Here is a 21,430-nt window from a genome sequence, read left to right as displayed (position 1 = left end):
TGGCAACCTTTGCTAGGGCTTGGTTAAGTGTTATCCAGTCTTTCCAGGGCAGAGCCTGCTGAGAGATTTTCTTTTGATGTTAGAAGAGCCTGATTGTTGTCGTCTTTAGGCACAAGGACACGTGTTGTTCACCAGAAGCGTGTGATGGTGGCGAATCTCTTGTGGCATGGTAGTCGCTGTGACACCTCTTGATGTCCATATAGGGATGGCGATTGTCGTTGCTCTGTTTGCACACTCTACCTTTGCTATCGATGCTCTTGGAACGTGATGGGCTACAATTTGGGATCGTCTATAACAGAGGACTGTAGGGGAATTGAGCAGCGAGATGACTGTTCACATTACATTTAAACTTCTGCAGATAACTACAGGCAGGAAAGCAGGAAACAGGAAGGGAGTAGGAGAGTTGAGCAGCGAAATGTCTGTGTACGTTTACACTTCTGTAGATTAGTAAAGTCAAGTAAGCAGGAAACAGGAAGGAATTCCAATATCTAGCAATCCGAGAGAAGACACTATAAGAGTAGAAGGCGTTCGGTCTCTAGGGCCTTCAACAATGATCGGTTTGTCTGGTTAGTTGAGAGTATATGTGTCGAAAAGACACAAGTGCGATGAGTCTATCAGAGTTCATTCCATTAAAATACTTAGAAATTAGCAATTAAGTAGATTCATGGTTTAATTTGTGTTAAAGATTTTGGCGAGAATTCAAATTCATTATCGATAAGCTTCGTTGTTTTTTTTAAAAACACATATAGCAGTCCGAATACCCAAATAATTATTTCCCACAGAAGAGACGTTGCGAGTCGCTACCTGCTCTATCATTCCTTTTATGGTAGGTGCCCGACTGAGCTTCAATGTATGATCTCTCCTGTAAAACCTTTGCAACAAATGCTCGTATAGCTACAACAACCATCACCAATTTTTCCCACTCTCTATCAGTGCTTAAAGCTAAACGAAAATTACACGAACAGAGCTCCTTTCCTAGAACTGTCCGTATGTGGAGCAAAATACCGTGAGGCTGCTTCCCCGCTGACTTTAAAGTTTAATGTAAATAGGTTCTTGTTGAGTCGTCTTCTTGTATAATTAAACTCTACTCAGGTTCCACCATTACTGATCATCACATTGTTGTCTCACCGTCTAGCTAACACTCAATAACCATTATCTTAGAGTGGCCTCTTATAAACGATAAGCACGAGTAAAAAAAAAACACAAACAAATAAAAATTTCGTTTTTCGATGAAAACAAAAAGTAATAATCCTATATCAATTTCGTTTCTCTCATTTCATTTTCCTTCAGTCAAAGTTCTCAGAAGAACATGGGCTAACACTTGAACTCTATATGAAATACACAGCTATTCGACTGTTTCATTAAAGTTCTTTATCTCTAAAACACTGAGTCAGTAACTATGTTGAGAACATAATTTTCCCTTTCCCAATTAACCGTTTTCATATGTTACACTATATTTTTCTCTTGTGTCTCTTGGTCTTTGTGGATTTCAGGACAAGAATTCATCTAGTCTAGTCGCACAGAGTGTCCATCTAGTCTAGTCTGGTAGAGTATTTCGTGTTGCTACTTGAGGTAACATCACTTGGAGAAGGTGCACCATTCCTCGTAAAAGAAGATCTTATTTGGGCTATGAATACTATGTGATTTTGAATATTTAGTCGAAAAGTATCCCCATGCCAGATTCTTCTGATAAATTCTTATAAAGTGAAAAATTAGACACTCAAGGATAGCATTTAGTACTCATTCAAGTTCTCTCCAGTAGGCATTCAACTTCTTTCCAGTTGACATAAAGTTTTGCTTTGTATATATTTATTGTTTTATTTTATAAAATATGCAAGAAACGCAGCGTTCTACCAGGTGACATATTTAAATATTTTGGTTGTCATATGCTGACTATATTGCTTTTTACGTTTTTGAAAGTTTTAGATGAGGATGGAGTATTCGTATTATTTGGATTCTTAGGATTACTGTCCTCATCTTTAGTGTTATTTTCACAACGTTTCGATTGTTGTAACCTCCGACTTTTTTTTGAGATGCTCTTTTTCGAACTCATTAAACCTTTCTATCAAATTTAGGAATCTTTTTGTCAAACTCGACAGCCTGTGTGGAATTTAGAACGGAACCCTTTAATCAATCCACGTGGATAGTATGTTATCGTTCCGCCAGCCATGATCATGTAGAAGCCCGAAATAATGCGCAGTTGTATTTTGAGTGAGCCTTAACTTCTCAGGTGTAACTTTTACAACTGAATTTAACCAAGTACTTTATCCACGACGCCCAATCAAGAAGCTCGAGGATTATATCAACCGAAACGAAAATAACACTAAAATAATATGAACTATGCATTTTGAGTTAATCTTTGTTGTTTTTAGTCTCATCAATTATGTATGTTAATCATGCCAAGTAAAAGCCTACTCACACTGACCTAATCTTACATTCTCCCTACTAAGAAGTACGACTTGTTTCCCGCCAAAAATAAACGTTAATAATATCGCATAAAATAACAGAGAAACAGAGGAAATTGATTATGATTCACCATTTCCCTGCATGGCCGTGCTCATATTTGCGTGTCTTATGCTTGATAAGAAATATACTCTGCCTTTCGCTTTAATTAAGCTAGGAATATGATCGCTTTTAGGAGCGAAGCCAATTCAATATTTAAATTAAAATATATCGGGAAGCCAGAAGCCACAGAAATAAATTGCATTTGCTGAGGTTTCACATGTCACATTTATCTATATTATTTGTGTTCCGACGTTTTTTTCTGACATAATACACACAACCCCACACGCGCACGCATGCACACACACACACACACACACACACACACACACACACACACACACACACACACACACACACACACACACACACACACACACACACACACACACACACACACACACAGAGTTTTAAATATATTACGCAACAATACATACGTTTTGTGCTCCAGAATTTATTTTTCTACATTTGTTCTGATCGAATATATATACACACATGATGATTGCCGTCTCAAGATTCATGTTCTGTATTAAGTATCCTCTCATGTGCCCTCAGATGGAGGCCTGCAGCTGACTTACAGGAACGATGACAGACATGACACACTAAAGTCAGTGTCTTAACGAGGTTGATTAGATCCATGTGTCTTCTCAGTCCAGGTTTAGAGCTGCATACCTTACTGCATATTACAAACACTTTGCTATGAGGTCGCTGTGGAACATTGAATGACAATGGTCTGATATTGTGAAACTTTAGGTGGCTCACATACCCTGCCTCCGAAAGGAGAACACGGCCACAACTTTGATAGATCCAATTTGCATGCGTGCCTGGCAAAAATTCCAGATCTCCCCTCCTAAGTGCCTTTTTCAGCTTTGCACTCTCCATCCTCTTAACCTGAAGAGAAGCACGGCCATTTTTTTTACCAATTTCCACCAAGCGCTACGATCAACCATAGTTTCTTCCCAGGTGTCGGTATCAATATCTGTATTCCTCACATTGCATATACATACATACATGATGATTGTAACGTCTTGCCAGAAGAGTGCCCCTCCCTCGGACACTTAAAGTCCATGAGCCTGAGGGAGTATCCATACAAAGATTATGTTACAGAGTTTTAGCTTTGTACGACACCTAAATATCTCTCAGTTCAAAATGTTGAGATCCAACAACAAGCAAAAGCAAGATAGCTAGCAACACATTAAACTGCAGATCAGGTTAATGCGGGTACCGGTCTCCCGCTTTATGGCTTTTTAAATCAGAGATTTGCTTCTCCTAGAAAGATTGCATTCACCACGGATTACGGGAGCCCTCTCCACTCCAACACATATATACATACACACAAATATACACGGTGCTAGTTGGTCGTTGATCCCGAAAAAGGGTTCATTCGCCCTTTGAAAGGTCTTGTTTTTAATCCTTCAGGGAGACTAGACGCCCTCCTCACCAAACAAGTCTGGTGGGGGAACCAGTTTAGTCGCCGGTGACTCGACCATGAGGCAGGTAGTACTGGATTACATGGTACCAGTAACATATGACATGACCTCTCTCACACACACACACACACACACACACACACACACACACATATATATATATATGTACGAATTGACCACTGTCGAAATAAATACTAAAAATAGATACACAAAATTTTATGTTGATACATAAAATAATATTAGTATCAATAATAATAATGATAATAATGTCTCTCTCTTTAAATAGATATATATGGAGAGATGAGTGGGAAAATAAATACACACACACACACACACACACACATATATATATATATATATATATATATATATATATATATATATATATATATAAACTCAGATCAAGCACGAGAAAGACAAGAATAAAACATAGGTAACGAATGCTTGACTAACCGATGTATCTTTCCGGAAGTAGAATGCTCCATTAGAATGAACGTGTACATCCAACGGAAGTCCTAGTCCATTGACGAGGGTATATTCTTTGAAGAAACAAATGGCGGCCCGAAAAATGAAGGAGGCGAACATGTTCATATGGAGGGTATTGCGAGGACAATGAAGGCGCCTGTTGAATAGAAAACATTTTTTAAGACATTTAACAGAAATTAAATCAGTAAATCACAAGTGAAAATTATGGCACTGTAAACACACACACACACATGCACACACACATACACAAATACACGCACACAAACATATATATATATATATATATATATATATATATATATATGTGTGTGTGTGTGTGTGTGTGTGTGTGTGTGTGTGTGTGTAGCGATTTGAATACGCATCATTTCAACGTCCTGTTTTTGAATACTCTGATGACTGCTGTTTATGACAATCCACCGACATGGCTTTTATCTTTCCATTTAAATGTTAATTGCCGTTGGTGTATAAGAAACAAAAAGTAACTTAGTTAACTGGGTTCGCATTTCTCGACAAATAGTAATTATCAGTTTTTACATTTAATCTTTGATTGATAAGCATGAAACACTAGCGTCTGTAAATAAAAATTTTAAAAAAATGTTTACAAAACCTGACAGAGGCATGCGCGATACATGAAAGTGAGAAACATTTTCCTCGCAAATTTTTATAGAGAAATCAGTGCTAAGTACTGCATTTGAAACATTTCTGCATTTCACGTGATTTTTTTATGGTCTGCTTACCATTGGATAAACACATTTCATCAGAAGTGGAAAATATTTATATCAATACGATTATTTTGTAAGGGTGTATTTATTTGCTTTCCCACTGAGCAAATTAGGCACAAGGCCGTTTTTTAATGTGGAGAGAGAGAGAGAGAGAGAGAGAGAGAGAGGGAGGAGGGAGGGAAAAGGGGACCAGCTCCCGATGGGTAGGAAATGGGAGCTGGATAGTGACAATTGGTATGAAGGGCTACCCCTACATAGACCAAGGTCTGATATTAGGGGTTACCCCCACATATATGGTCTTTGCTTGCAGTATCTGCCGGAACAGATACTACATTTTAATCTTGTCGCCCGGGCCGCGAAGGGCCAGAGCGAGGGAAGTATTATGATTATTTTGTAAGGGTATCTTTTAAGCGTGTCAATCAAAACTTCTGAGGATGATACAATTAGCACCATGCTACGGTATTTCCAACACAATAGTAAACAGAAAAGGGCAGATTCTTTTACACAACACCGGGTCTAACATATCGATAATGTCACATATAAAAAAAAATCTATATAATTTTTATAAATTATTAACCTTCAGATGTCATGGGTAAAAATTGTAACCTAATCGGTATATTAATTTTTAAATTACAGTTGTGAAGCATCGTTGAACATTTAAAAAAAAAATCTGATTTTTAATGTGTTGATAAACCATTGCTTATCACGAAATGCTGCTTAAGAAATGGTACACTGACTTAAAACTAAAACAATGTTTAATAGATGGTATGCTGATTATAATGAAATCAATGCTTAAGAGATGGTATGCTGATTATAATGAAATCAATGCTTAAGAGATGGTATGCTGAATTATAACGAAAACACTGCTTAAGAGATAGTATACTGACTTATAACGTTGCCTGAAATAGTAGAGGAGTCAAAAGCAGTTAAGTCTTTATGTTGAGCGAACATATGTGAATGAAAGAGATGTGTTCAAAATGGATTCTACGTTTAATCGCAGTCGATAAAAACTCTCTGTATTGACGCGTTTCCAATTGTTTCAACGCAACAAAAACCATTTTTGCGTCAATATATGACGATAGATGAAACAGATCCATTTTTATTACAGTTCTGAATATTTTTAATGAAGTATAAATGTTTGTAATGTTTAGATTAATAAGACAATTGTTCTCATCTTGAGTGTTATCAGCACAACGTTTCGGTTGATGTAAACCTCCGATTTTCTTCTGGTGTAAAAGTCGCCAAGTTTTAGCAGGAAAAAGAGGGTAGCTCTGCTCTGTAAGGTTTCATATTTTTGGATATAGTTGAAAGTAAGTTTACATAAATTGTAAAGAGAATTTAATTATCAGGTAACCCTAGTTGTGTAGGGACACAAAACTTAAAAAAAATAACGCAGCTAAGCATGTGCATTTGCGCATGCGTAGAGTGTACACATTAAGTCCATTTACGTCCGACAAGATCCAATTTTTAAAAGTTGATCCCCTAGCAGCTATTTTTACCAGCTAAAACCCGAAACAAAATTATTCCACAGGTTCGAATCCTCTAAATATCTAGGTTCAACACTGTAAACACAAAATTGACAAATTAGTTTGGTAGAGACCGTTTCATATACTTAGAAAAGACCGCTTATATATATATATATATATATATATATATATATATATATATATATATATATATATATATATATAACAAATAAATGTTATCAAAGGCAAGACGTTACTTTTCTACCAAGCTGGATAATTTTCTAGTGTTTTTATTTAATGTAACATGTTTATTCAGCTCGAAAAAAACATACAGTGTTTACCGATGTATTGGAAATTTTTAAATGGCGTCCGGACATGGTAAGTTTGGTAAAAGGAGTTATAAATAAAAAACTAGACAAAATACTGTTAGAAACGCGCTTAATATATGTTACCGTAACATAGACTGACATATATTCGGTGGGTTTTTAACAGTATTTGGCATATTTTTTTATTTTTAACCCCTTTTCCCAAACTTACCGTTTGAAAGAGAGAGTTGGGCGCCATTTTAAATTTTCCAATACATCGGTAAACACTGTATGTTTTTTTCGAGCTGAATAAACATGTTACATTAAATAAAAACACTAAGAACACATCCAGTTAGGCAGAAAAGTAACTTATCTTGCCTTTGATAACATTTATTTGTTATATATTTGTTTTTTGACAACTTTTTCGAATCTATGTGTACAGTAATACAAACCCTGTATATATATACTCTCTCTCTCTCACACACACACACACACACACACACACACATATATATATATGTATAGCAGTGACGTACAGATAACTTTTTCAAGGCAGATGCTCAAGTTAAAAAAAAAACGGCGTGGCACAGCCATATAATACATTCCTCTGAAAAGAGCACTTTTAAACAGGAGTAAAGGGAGCAGGTGCTAGGACACCCCATCACCCCTTCTCTTAATGTCCCTGATAGATAGATAAATATATATATATATATATATGTATGTATATATATATATATATATATATATATATATATATATATATATAGAGAGAGAGAGAGAGAGAGAGAGAGAGAGGTAATGGTTGTAGGAAAGTGAATGCAGTTGTGAGGAAGATAGTAATTTAGCAGATCATAATTATTTCGCCACATCCAACACTAATGTGAACACAACTTACACTAAATGTCGCTTATAAAATTACTTTTAATTACTTTTATAAAATTACAGGTTTAAAGCAGCATAATTCGAATATCTTTATCTTCTATTATGGTGTGCAAATAAGTAGTTTCCTGTTAAACAAAAAGCAATATTTCATCTGAAAGCTGTCGTAAAGATCTTTTTTTCAGATTAATTGCTGTAGATGGCAAACGACTAACACGATAATGTTATATATAAAAATATTTTGTCGTAAAAAAAAAATCGACATCGACATTTGCAAATCATATTATTTTGATATAAACACAGTCCGTTACTAACATGCTTGAAAATAACTGAATTGAATTGCACAAAAGTTCGTATTCTTAAGAGATTAAGTTTTCATAAAAGTGTAAAAATATTACCACTACTACTACTATTTATATTTGTAAGATCTCAATTGAATATACCTAGCATGAAACGTTTTTTTTTTTGCATGAAATAGGCTGAGAAGAAAGTTCTTATGTAATTTTTATTTCAAATGATGTATTTTCAAATAAGTTCACGATATAATACCTTTACTTTATATAGCATTTTAAAGAGCGTTTTTTTTTGTGCATAGGTAGAATCGAACTATTGAAGAGAGTGCGGTTTGCTATAAAACTTCTGTGCATATATGCTTAAAGCATAAGCTATAATTGCACACATTTTTCCAAAGAATTTACTGATACATAATACTAAGATAAAGTCACGATTGCCCTATGAAAAAATTAGCCAAAATTTTGCGCATTAAATGTTATTTTCAATTAATAAAATAATGTTTTAAATACTATGGTGACGCCTAAATTACGAATGCATGTGGTTGTCCTTTGTTCATTATTTTTTCATCATTGCCCTTTCGCTCCAAACAGGACACAGTGACACTTTGATGTAGGGGGGGGGGCTACTATCTTGGACATAATTTTCAATTTTTAGGGATACTATGTAGGGAATTAAGCAGGCAAGATGTTTGTTTACATTAAACTTGAACTTCTGCATATCAGTACAGCCCGGAAAGCAGGAACCCGGAAAGGAATTCCAAAGTCTAGAGGTCCTAGGGAAGAAACTATTAGAGTAGAAGGCTTTCTTACATCTAGGAATTTCTACTGTGAAGGGGTGGGATTTTGCTGTGTTTCGGGTTAGTCAGGGGTGTTGTAGTTCGTTAGAGTACCTACCAATAAAATATTTGTAAAACAGGCAGAGAGGTGCAACATTTCATCGATGGGACAGTCGTTGAAGCCTAGCTGATAGTGCGGGACCTATTAAGTTCGCGACTCTCTTTCGGACGGTGTCTAAGAGGGAGATACTAGTAGCAAATGCAGCAGTTAAAATGTGGCAACAATACTCCATACATGGGCGAATGGTGGCCTTGTAGAGGTACAGGATACTCTCAGGCGTAAGTAACTTTCTAGCACGGTAGAGAGAGCCCATCTTCCTTGCAGCAGCCGTTACAAGTTTATTAATCATTTCTATTATTTGCTTATTTGTTCTCGATTTTTCATATTTACGTTTCAGCTTCAACGTAGTGATGTTTTCTTTACAAGAAAGTCAATACTTATCAAGGTCGGAATGCCACTCGAGGATAAGGGTTAATGAGTCTTTTTTTAATTAATTATTCTATAATTACTTAAACTCAATTAATTAATTAATTAATATTGAGCCAGCAAACTCATCATCGTCACCAGAGACGTAAATGCCGCAGAGTATCCGAACAGAGTAAAAAACGAATTTAAAAGGGAAACATAATATCTGGAGGAAAGCAGAGAAGAGAAATCGAATGAATCTCTTTCATAAAATCCATCGAAATCGATAATGTCCGACTTGAACGCGCAATGAAGACCAGTTTATTTCCTTAATGTCTTGTTCGAGTGATTCATTTACCTCAAGCAGTGAATAAAAAGTGTTATTCAAAAGTAATCAGATGTATCGACGCTAAATTTGTATTGACAGAAACAGAAACCACCACCACCACCACCACCACCAACAATAATAATAATAATAATAATAATATTAATAATAATAATAATAATAATAATAATAATAATAATAATAATAATAATAATAATGTACTTTAAAGTACAAGATGTGTCCAAAAATGGCTAAAAATAAATACTTGCCTTGACAAAATGTATCCTAATGAAGGATTCATTTAATTAACTAATGTGCGAGATAGCAGAGAGAGAGAAAGAGAGAGAGAGAGAGGGAGGGGTGGAGAGAGAAAGAGAGAGAGAGAGAGAGAGAGAGAGAGAGAGGGAGGGATCGCGATTACCAATAGAACCAGAATAGAAAATTAACAGAATTATCATTAACGAACACAATATTTTTCCTCCAGATTTGATGTATTCTAACTCCACTGAAAGGTTAAGAATTTAAAACGCTATTTCTTTTCAAATTAATTTCTGAAAATAAGGCATCGCTTAATATCAATAAAGCACATAAATATTTTTTGTACTTAATTCCTACGATTATAAGTAGATTATGATTTTCGACGCCGAAACCGTATACACAAGAGATGAATGGAGAGAGAGAGAGATAGAGAGAGAGAGAGAGGGAAAGGGAGGGAGAGGGAGAGAGAAAAGAAAAGAAAAGATAGATAGATAGATATAGAGAGAAATAGAGAGAAAGAAGGAGAGAGAAGGGTAGAGAATGAGGGAGCGAGTTCCTAATTTCTACGTTTTCTGGTTATTTCTGTATGCCTACTCTTGACTGTAGTTATTTCTAGCTACTATAAACTTTTGTCTATTTGAACTTGACTTATGGTGTTTACATCTGCGAAATTTAGGCTGCTTTTATGCAATGTCATGTAAAAGTAAACAATTGGGGGAATTGGGATTTGTTAGAAAATTTATGGTGAAAGATATACTTACTCAATTATTGCCCCATTAGCCTCCTGCGTCTCTTTGAGTTTTTAATCGATCAAGCACTTGTTCATCATCTCGTAGATGCTAAACTTCTTTCCGACCGACAGTATAGATTTAAGCTTGTTCTACTGCAGATGTGCTAAATCGCTGCTTTGAACCATTCAGTGGTTTCAGTTGCACACTGTTCCACAGGAAAGAAGAAATACTATTTCATGGGAAATCTCTGATATGATCTTTGATATCATCCATCAACCTTCTTGAAATACCTCGTCACTTTGAGCACTGGTTCTTCAGTTTTTCGCCAAACTTTCACAAGAAACACTCGTCTAGCTGTAAACATTATCAATAATTTCCCCCATTCGTTATCTGTGCCTAAACCTAATCGTAGATTCCATGAACAAAGCTTCTTTCTTAGAACTGCACGCCTGTGGAATTGTCTTCCGTTTTCCTGCTTTCCGGCTGACTACAATATGGTTGTGTTCAAGTCTAAAGTAAATAAGTTCTTGACGAGCCGTTCCATATAAGTTATCAAATTTACCAAATTTTCATTACTAATGATTACTATATTGTCCAATTTCTACTGTACACTCTTTAACCCTTATCCTTGAGTGGCCTCTGGGCCTTGATAATGTGGTGATGCCTATGTAAAAAAAAAAAAGAATTTAGGATGATGTTTATTAATATCACAAGGTGATCAGCGTTTCCGAGTGGTCTATTGCCATTTGTAAAACAGTCCTCGGGAACTGTGGTCAGAAAAGTGAGGCTTTCTTATCCTGACAATGTGGGAGGCAGATCAGGAATGTGGCGGTCTGTGTCATAGAATTGGATAAAGGAACCCCATGTAATTTGCTACAAAACGGGAAACGAAGTCAATTACCGTGGTGGACATTAAAATTACCAAATACATGTACTTATGAAATAGTATTTAGAAGGTGCTGTATTATGTACGGCACGATCACGATGATACACTGGTTCTCGCCATATCACCGAAGTTAAGCAACGTTGAGCCTGGCCAGAATCAGAAGGGTGACAATTTGGGAAGGCTAGGCACTGTATGTACCTTGATTGAGCGTGGGGCCAGCACCCTTACCCTTAAAAAACATAGAACTCCTCGCTACAAAAGCATCTAGAAAGTTGTGGATGGCCTATGACCCGTCAGAGGCTCAAGGATATAGTATGGTATCTATGCTGTCGGAGATATGGTTGATTAGGGTACAATCTTGGGTCGAGGCAGAACGATAGAGATAGCATAAGTAACCAACGGTAACTTACAAAATTAGTCTAAAACACATGAAAGCATTGTCGTCTAACTCTAATTTGAATTCTAAAATAAAAGGGAGGGTATTACTAATATAGATTCCAAGTCCGTAAATATGTCCTCTGGGTCCTGATATAAGACAGTTGATTAGAGAGGATGAGGGAAGTATGTTAGTTTTACTTAATGCTAAAATATTCGACTGCGGACAGCTTGTGAATTTCATACTACCATAGAACTCTCTCCTTTTGAGGAAGCCGGTTAAACCAGCATAAGGTTAGTGCCGTTTCCATTTTTCCACATTTAAAAGAACATATATACGTTTTGTGAAAATGTCTTGTATAGTTTCTGTCTTTTAGCTGGAATCGCAGGTTGACAATTTTACTTTTTGAGGACACGTGATTTTGTTTGTCTTCTCCCTTTACTATTTCTCTTTCACTTTGCAAAAGTCAATCATGTTCTGCAAGGCCAAAAACCAAAACCAGCAATTTTTCTCTTCAAGACAACCAAACCAAATACCATGAATAAATATTCAAAAATACAAAGAAATTGAAGCATAAATATTTATTCACAAAATTACTGGATTCGACATTAAATAACCCGATAAAATGCTTGATATGCCGTAAAATAAAACAACCACATTAACTACCATGAAAACTATTTGAAGATATAAAGAATTTGAAACATGAAATCTTTTACCAAAACGCTCAATTGAAAAAGGGTTGATATGCCGTAAAACAAAACCAAACATGAATAAATATTTGAAGATTAAAAAATTTTGAAGCATAAAATCTTTTTCATAAAAAAAAAATTCAGACTCAGGCTGTATTTTCCAAGGTAGAACTCAACAGTTTTCATTTTTTCCCAAATAGTCATGTGTCGTCTGTTAAAAACGTATTCGGACCGAAACTCGACGTTGGATGTGTTCTGAAAAAATCCAGCCTGAAACTCTAATTATCAAGACAGGAATCAATAAAGAATGAAAGATTAATTTTCTTCAAAATACGTGGTCTGTCGAAAAAAAACAAACAAAAAAAAAACAGGCTTAAACTGAAGAATTATAGAAACAAATGATTGTCAAATATCGGTTTTTAGACTTTGATTTTCCACGTAGTATTTTGCTTGTTTGTTTCTAACCAAATTTATGCGCTTTTCCAGCTGCTAGTCATTGTTTCGGCATATAAAATCCTCATTATTTCTGTGGCTCGAATTGTTATAATCAGATTGGAAGCGTAGAGCAAACAAAATAGAAGAGCCTGCCCGCCATTAAGTTGGAAATGTTGAATTTTTGAGATGAATGACCGCTGAATCAAATGATGTTTACGAGAGTAATTAAAAACTAGATGAACTTTTATGCTGCATCGTGATGTCATCAGGCGTAATTTGATTATTTCTTTCTTTTCATGATTCGCATCGATACTTCAGATTGTTACAAAAAAGATATCCTCCTCCAAAACAACACAAATATGGAGAATTACATGAGTAAGCACCGCCAGCGATTGTCGTTATGCTGCACCATCAATCACCATCATATTTAAGACGGTGACGGTGGCTAAGTAGTTCACGGCACGGACTGACAATATGGGTGTATCAAGTTCGTTCCACAAAAAAATGCTTCCGTTCAGTTTCAAAAGGCAATGGATATCCCCTGTAAGGGTAGTTGAGCGTGGAATTGTGAAGCAAGAACTGCGCAAGCCCAACCCACTCGTCTACTGATTCGACATTGATTGAGTCCAGTCCAGTGGCAAGGAGATGTTCAAGACGACTGGAAACAATGCCGAGGTAAGCGGAGAGCACATACATTATCTGGAATTCCCAAATGATTACCCATTTTAGTATTGACCAGGCTCAACGTTTCTTATCTTCGGTGATCTAACGAAAAAAATGTTCCACAGAAACACTTTCATTTAGAAACGTTGACTCGTCCTTCCGGTCAGTACTCGATGTCTTTCTAGAAAGTACTCTAACTAGAAAGATATCATGTAAACAAATGCCAACAATGATCAAGTAATTAAGAATAGAAAGTGGACCTTGAGTTTATCTTCGCCACCCTCATAACTCTCGCGTTCTTTAGTTTGTCCGTTAGTCCTCACATTCCATGAGCGCTGTTTCTTAAGTAGACGTGTTGCTTTCTGAGTCGAAACGTGTCTACCTAACACTTATCGTTGCCATTTGTTTCTACCTTGAAATAATGTATTTTTCTTTTCAAGTTCCATGCATCAAGTGACTGTCTAGACAGATTTCCATGAAAATAGTCATCTGGTTCACCCGAAATGAATCATCATCATCATCATCATCATCATCATCATCATCATCATCATCATCATCATCATCATCATCCTCCTCCTCCTCCTCCTCCTCCTCCTCCTCCGTCTTTGACATAACAATCATCCAATATGAGAGAAATAAGTTCATGATTCTATCAGACTTCAAGAACATAATTGTCGCACAGAAGACAAAATAAATAAATAAATAAATAAATAAATATAATTAAATAAATGAATAAATAAATAAAAAACAAAAATAAATAAATAAAAACAACATGGTTCCGGTTTTCAATCTTTCTGTGGAGTCTGAAGTCAACACTGCCAGTTCGACCATACCGTGATTTGCAGCTTTAAAAATTTGTAGCGTTTGTCAGTGTAAGAGATGCAACAATGCTGTTGAGTTGACTTAATCGTTCGATCGCAAAGAATCCACTCCGGACTTTCAAAGGTTTCATACTTAATTCTGAAATGCGAGGTGGGCATACATCTCAGCAAAATAACCCACATGATGAAATTTGTTTTGTAGACAAGCACTCAACTATGAAAAGATGCTTTACATATTTTAAAGAGAACTGTGTTAACTTATTTGATATTATTTAACAGTAATATGCATTCGCAATCAAATCAGAAACATTCTACAGGGTGGAACGATAAAATTTTCGCCCCAGAAAAGACGATATGATTCCATTACCGTTTGATGAAAACCGTTTTTTTTTTGTTGCAGACCATCTACTAGTTGGCCACCGAAGAGCCTTCTATTATGTCTGGAAATGACATAATGTTTAACTAACGAGATTGAAGCTGTAAAACTCATGCTCTCTACCGATCCAATTTATGACAACAGGACCATTGCCAGCACCCTCAACATGCATCGCTGGATTGCCAGGAATAACAGGGACGTGTCTAGGGTTATGAAAACAAAGTTTCCGGCCACGGTTATGGTCTTTGGTGTGGTTTCAAATGAGGGACACATCATGCCACCTCACATCTTCGAAGTCGGCTTGAAAGTCAACACCAAAGTGTACCTGATGATCCCCTGGTGCAATCAGATGCCAGCTCGCAGAACCTGAATATGGCAGCAAGATCCGGCGCCGGCATATAAGAGACCAAGATTGACTTCACAAAGAGTGCTACGACTTTGTATCTTCTTTCACTGGTTCCCCTCCTCCTCCGACATGAACCCGCTGGACTACTTCATTTGATTATACGTCGAGAACATCACCGACATGACCTCTCACAACATCAAAGCTAGCCTGATCCGCGCCATACACCAAGTATTCGCCGAGCTCCCATCGAGCTCCCGTTGAGCTCCCACCGGCGCTTGTTGAAAAAGCATGCTCCTATTTCCGGACACGTGTCAAGGCGGTTAATGAGACTGAAGGCGGCTACATTGAATAGATGTACGTTCTATTAATCTTATACTACTAATGTACTAGTGCTAAATAATAAAATGACCTGAATTGATTTTTTCAATAAAAGTTTTTTTTAAATAAAGCTGTAGTGTTGTTTTCTTTAGGGCGACAAATTTATCGTTCCACAGTGTATTGAGTTTTAAATAACTTCAAAACAATTGGCTACATAAGATAAACATCTTTGTTATAAACCAAACAATCTAAAAATATGAAAATAAATTCGTATTTAATTGCTTGTATTAACCATAATTTATACTTGTTTGAACAAGTCACCGATCCATTTGCGCATTTCTTTACCCATTTACGCAGTCGCTATTCCAATCTGACTCTATGTTAATCCAACCATTCTCTAGTGTTTCCTGATATCGCTGAGAATTTAGATAGAAAACGTTACTAGTATTTACTATTATCATACCGTGAGAGGATGTGACACAAGGTCGGAAGGTGGGAAAATGGGTCAGCACTCCAAGAGGAGGAGCACTTTTGCTCTACAAAAATAAGTCTGAGTAGCCCCGTCGGCATTACCCGGTGAGGGCACCTAAGACAACAAACGATAAATTGCTCCTCCCGAAAGCCAGGAAGCAAGGCCTGGAAGGGTAGAACACCTAGGGTCATACAGAACACTTTGTATTTTTCCGACTGCAAAAAAAAAAAAAAAAAAAAAAAAAAAAAGCAAGCAAAAACAAAAACAAAAAAACAACATCGAAATGGCTCAGTTACTGTCGGACTGATTGTCGAGGTTGGAAACTCGACTTATGTGTACTTTAAAAGTACACTTGTCACTATACAAATAAGAATCATTAATAAACATCTGATAATAATAATAATAATAATAATAATAATAATAATAATAATAATAATGATGATGATGATGATGATGATGATTGATGCCATTACTAAACAATCTGATAGTATTCATTAGGGTATCAAGAGGTTTCTCACTGAGACAACACTGAAGCTCGATAACGATGGTTGCAAGTGGAAAGAATTTGATCATTTAAGTGGATGGCTTAACATTGGACTTGAAAACGACCATGTCATAATCACCTGGGAAGCATCCCTGTAGTATTGTGTTCCACAGATATTTCTAGGAAAGAAACTTTACTCATAGATTTTCTTAGAGGTCTTAGGTACAAAGAGGGAGAAACGGTCATTGTTTATAGTTTTTGTTGTGAATATAATGCAGGGAGAACCATTCATTTCAGCTCAATCGAGTACCTGCCATGACAATAACGATAGAGTAGCGACCTTTCTTCTGTGAGAAAGAAACTGTTCATGGTAGATGGTTGACCGAGCTCCAATCCTTGGTGAACCCCGTAAGACCTGAACACCAAGAACACGGCCACACAAAAATATATTTTGCTTGCAAAATTATTATGCATCATATATATTTAATGTTTTGAATGCATTGTGTTTCCGCGACTAATTTGTTTATGCCGTTCGTTTTCAAACTTTGTTGACTCACAAAGAAATATTGATAAATATTTATACTTATTTGAATGCCTTTAAATTTAGAATGAACTTTGCTGTCGGCGAAAAAAGATTGTAGTTGTTATCTTCCTATACCATTTATCATATTTTGGGTGGCAGATTTAATGGGGAAAATGTTTTCTTCTGACACATTAGCAGTATCTATCTTCCCAAATGAACTTCCCTTATTATCTAATACTATATCATTCTCTATTATTATTTATTTTTTATTTTATCAATAATTATTATGGATACCCGGCGGTGCCTGGGATTGAATGAGGATCAATGAATATTCCACACTTCCAATACTTTTACTGTCATCTTAATCGTAGAAACCGCCCAGTTTGCAATGAAATCGATTGATGTCCTGTTTTAGTTTGGGACACACCGCAGTGTATCGGGAGGAAACTTTACGTATCTTCACACAACAACTTAGTCCCCAACAGATTTTATTAAACTGTTGAGAACCTATAGTTCAGTTTATAAAATTAGTTTTATATAATAGCTTGGATTAAAGTTTAAAATACAAAAGTTAAGTATCATGGTTTAATTGTGCTCGAAACAGAAATATTAATTTCGAATCTACTGCCGATTTTATACGCCAAGACCTTCTACTTGTACGGCGATAAATTCCTCAGTATGTGATGTTAAGCTGTATAAGGGTGTTATCTATGGTAAAAATTGGACTGTTTCTTTTAAATCAGATTTTTTCGATTATTGATTTACGATACTTATTGGAGGTATTCCGACACACAAAAAATTTACCTAAGAACACTGTCAGATGCACGAAGGACGTTTGTATGAAATAAAAAAATCAGCCCAATGAGTCATGGGGGAGCGAACTCTCTCTCTCTCTCTCTCTCTTTCTCTCCCTCTTACACACACACACACACACACACACACACACACACACACACACACAAAGTGCCTTTTATATATATAATCTATATGACAACAGCATATTCTTTTCATTGTTTTGACTCTCGAGTATAAATACGACACAGTTAGACACAGTTAACCGAGAACCACAAAACTCTATATAAAAGCGTATAAGATATCAACGGATACACACAAGAATATGCTGTTGTTCTAGCCCTAATGATGACACAGTTTTTTTTTTGTCGAATGGACTCATGCATGTGTCTGTATGCTTAATTGCAATTTTGTAAAAAGAGATAGTTTTGTGGTTACCATGAGTTTGGGGGGAGATAGAGAATGAGTGTCATTTGCGTAGTGAATAGTGATACTTGCTTAATGTTTGCTTTGATTGTTTCAAATACGTTTATAACGTGCCCTGTCAAAGTATGTAATCCTTCAACCAGACAACTATCACCCTGTAACTTGTAGCCGCTAGAAGTCGGCGATTAAGAAAAAAACAAACAGACAAACAAATAAAAAAAGAAACTCCAAAAATGCTGGGCCACCTCTTCATAATATTAACTATCAGTATTTTTAAACTATGAAACTAGCGGTAACTCGAAACTGTACTAAATACAAACTAGCACGGAAACCCGACTTTGCCCAGGATTAAATGAAGATCAACGAAAGTTTCATCTTCCCATATTTTATTGTCATCGAAATTGGTTAAATCGCCCGTTTTTCAATCAAATCGATTAATTGCCTGCTCTAGTTGGGGACCCACCGCAGTACACCAAAACGGAGCTTCACATGCCTCTCTGCAGTCATTTAGTCCACAATACACTGTAGTTTACATTGCACTATGGACACCCTAGTGTTGATTTTATAAAATTACTAGCATTTCAGCCCGGCGTTGCCCGGATGTTTGGAGGTGTATGCTGAGCAAAAAAAAAAAAAAAAAAAAAAAAAAAAAAAAAAAAAAACCGGTCAAATTTTTTAAAACTTTGAACCCTATTATGACCCTTTAAAATGTATTTTTTTGGGCTCAAATCAAGTTATTAAGTTAGATATATCTTCAAGGAATCTATATCTAAAATCTCAAGTATTTAGACCCAAAATTGTCGGGGGAGTTTAGTAGAGTTCTCAAAGATCAAATCGTTGAACTTGACCCCTTAACAGCCAAATTTCTGGCCGAAAACCGATCACATAGATTTTTCCAAATCTCAGTACCCTGTATATCAAATTTCGAGTCTGTAGACTTAAAATTAACAGAGTTATTGCGTAGGGAAATGTACACAGGCACACACACAGACACTTTCACTTTTATAGATATATAGATTTTTATATAATAGGTTGAATTAAAACGCAAAAGTCAATTATCAGGCTTTAATTGCGCTCTAAACAGAAACGTTCATTTCAAACGCGTCCCTGTCATATCAAAGAACTTGCTATTGATTTTATATGATGGACCTTTCGACTTGTGCGATTATAATGGCTTGAATTAAAGTTTAAAATACAAAAATGAAGTCTCATGGTTCAATTGTGCTCTAAACATAAACATTGTTTTTTGGACATACCTCTGACATATTAAAGGACCTACTGTCAATTTCATATGCCGGGCCTGTCTGCTTGTGCGTTAATAACACTTCTCAAATGCAGTTGTGATGTGGAGCTGTATAAAGCGTTAACTTTAATCAAAATCAATTTTCCTTCTTTCATCGATTTTGATTATCGATACCTAAGAAGAAATTCCGAAACAAAACCTATCCGAGAACATTGCACATAAAGTACATTTGTGTGAACCCGAACCCCAGTCCAACCGTTTAGAAATCCATAAGGAACGAACTCGCATACACACAGACAAAGTTCCTTTTATATAATAGTAGAGATATGTTGATTATGTATCTCCGTCAAGATGATTAAGATTCATCGATGTATGCATATATCTGCAACAGAAATTAGAGTTTGTGTTTGAGTACAGAACAAGTAAATGATGATTCATTTTTATATTGAAAAGCAAATAAAAAATTCAAAAAGTGAATCGCTGTTTAGACTTGGTAGGCAATCACCTAGAGATGATGTCTCGATAACAGTACTGCTAGGAGCCAGGAAAGGCACCCGGCCAATAAAAACCTCGCTTAAAATACAGGAATGATTTCTAAAGAAACACGGTTGCATTTAATGCTATGCCATTTAAATGCCGTTTGAATGTTGGAAGCTTGTGTGGATACTCGCCAGACGTTAAGTTATGCCAGCATAACCGCCAAACATATAGACTTTTAAACAAAGATTTTGTCAAGCAACTATTCCCTTTCCGAGTGAGTCCCTATTATTTAAACGCACCACTACAGTGTAAGCTAAGGATGGAACTGATATTTGTATCAGATGTGCTAGGTTTTTAGGAGAGATGGAGAAAAGTTATAAGCTATTTAGACCATTTGTAAGTACAAAATACTAATTTTAAGAAATCTTATAAATTTTCCTAGTGTCTGTCTTACTCTGTGTCTGTGTGACGCGGTTTATCTCAGCCTATAGGCAACCTACCCAGGTAAGTAAGGTACCGAAATGAAGTCTATGACCCAGCGGATGTTTTAGTCATATTTATATCCATGTTTGGTGTATGGAAATGCAAAAAACGCAAAAAAATAACAATTTACTAAACAACGTTTTATTTACTGGATATTTTTTCCGGTACAAGGACTCAAGTTTGCCCAGCTGGGCAAAATTGGGTTCTTGTAAACGAATTTGTCAACTTACATAAGAATCACATAGTCATAATATGGAGTACACGTGGAGAAATGCCGGGCGGGGCACTTTCTTTTCTTCACGTGCTAATAAATCGATTCGTAATCTGGCGTGAAAGGACCCCCTCTCTTCCCTAGAATTCCTTTTCCTCAGAATAGACGTATTTTTCAGTGTCGTTATTTCTACAGAAAGTGCCTCCTTGAACCTTAATCTCTACCTCCTCTTTGTAATACATTCACAACAAGAACTCGTCTTCTATCACAACCTTTCGTCTTTCATTTCTTCCTCTATGTGGCTAGAACCAAAAAGAAATTTCATTAACATAGCTTCTTTTCTAAAAAAAAGGAACTTCCGACCCGTGGTACATATTACCGTTGGACTGCTTTCGTACACACTACAACGTGATCGTTTTCATATACAACGTCAATAAGTACTTGTCATAAACCGTCGCCATAAGTAATCACATTTTATTCAGTCTATTAATCATTTTCATCCCTCTTATAATATTATTCATCATCCAAGCGACAATCCACCCATTTCATTCAACCTTATCTTCTAATGGCTTCTGGCCTTAATAACACATTAGTAAAAAAGAAATATGAAAACAAAACCGATATTCGTATTATTTGGATTCATAGGACTATTGCTGTTATTTTGAGTGTGATTTTCACAACGTTTCAGTCGATGTAACCTCCACTCTTCTTCAAGAGTAGCTTGTCGAACTCGGAAGTGTCTCTGTCAAACAATTTCGGAATTTAGA

At 36.1% G+C, this 21,430-nt stretch overlaps 1 protein-coding gene across 2 annotated transcripts in view; it reads right to left on the bottom strand.

Annotated features, from left to right (window-relative positions):
• LOC145291420 (secretin receptor-like) overlaps positions 1–21,430 on the bottom strand; it is a 480,255-nt gene that overhangs the window by 50,838 nt on the left and 407,987 nt on the right. For both annotated transcript variants that reach the window (XM_080137246.1, XM_080137247.1), the window contains exon 6: positions 4,386–4,554. In XM_080137246.1, coding sequence (XP_079993372.1) covers positions 4,386–4,554 — 169 coding nt within the window. The remainder of the gene's footprint in view (positions 1–4,385; positions 4,555–21,430) is intronic.

The sequence above is a fragment of the Euprymna scolopes genome, chromosome 12 (genome assembly GCF_053919585.1).
Source record: "Euprymna scolopes isolate OS-2025 chromosome 12, ASM5391958v1, whole genome shotgun sequence".
NCBI classification, from domain to species: Eukaryota; Metazoa; Mollusca; class Cephalopoda; order Sepiida; family Sepiolidae; genus Euprymna; species Euprymna scolopes.
Note: the sequence above shows the minus strand (reverse complement) of the source record. Positions and strands in the feature narration are given on the sequence as shown.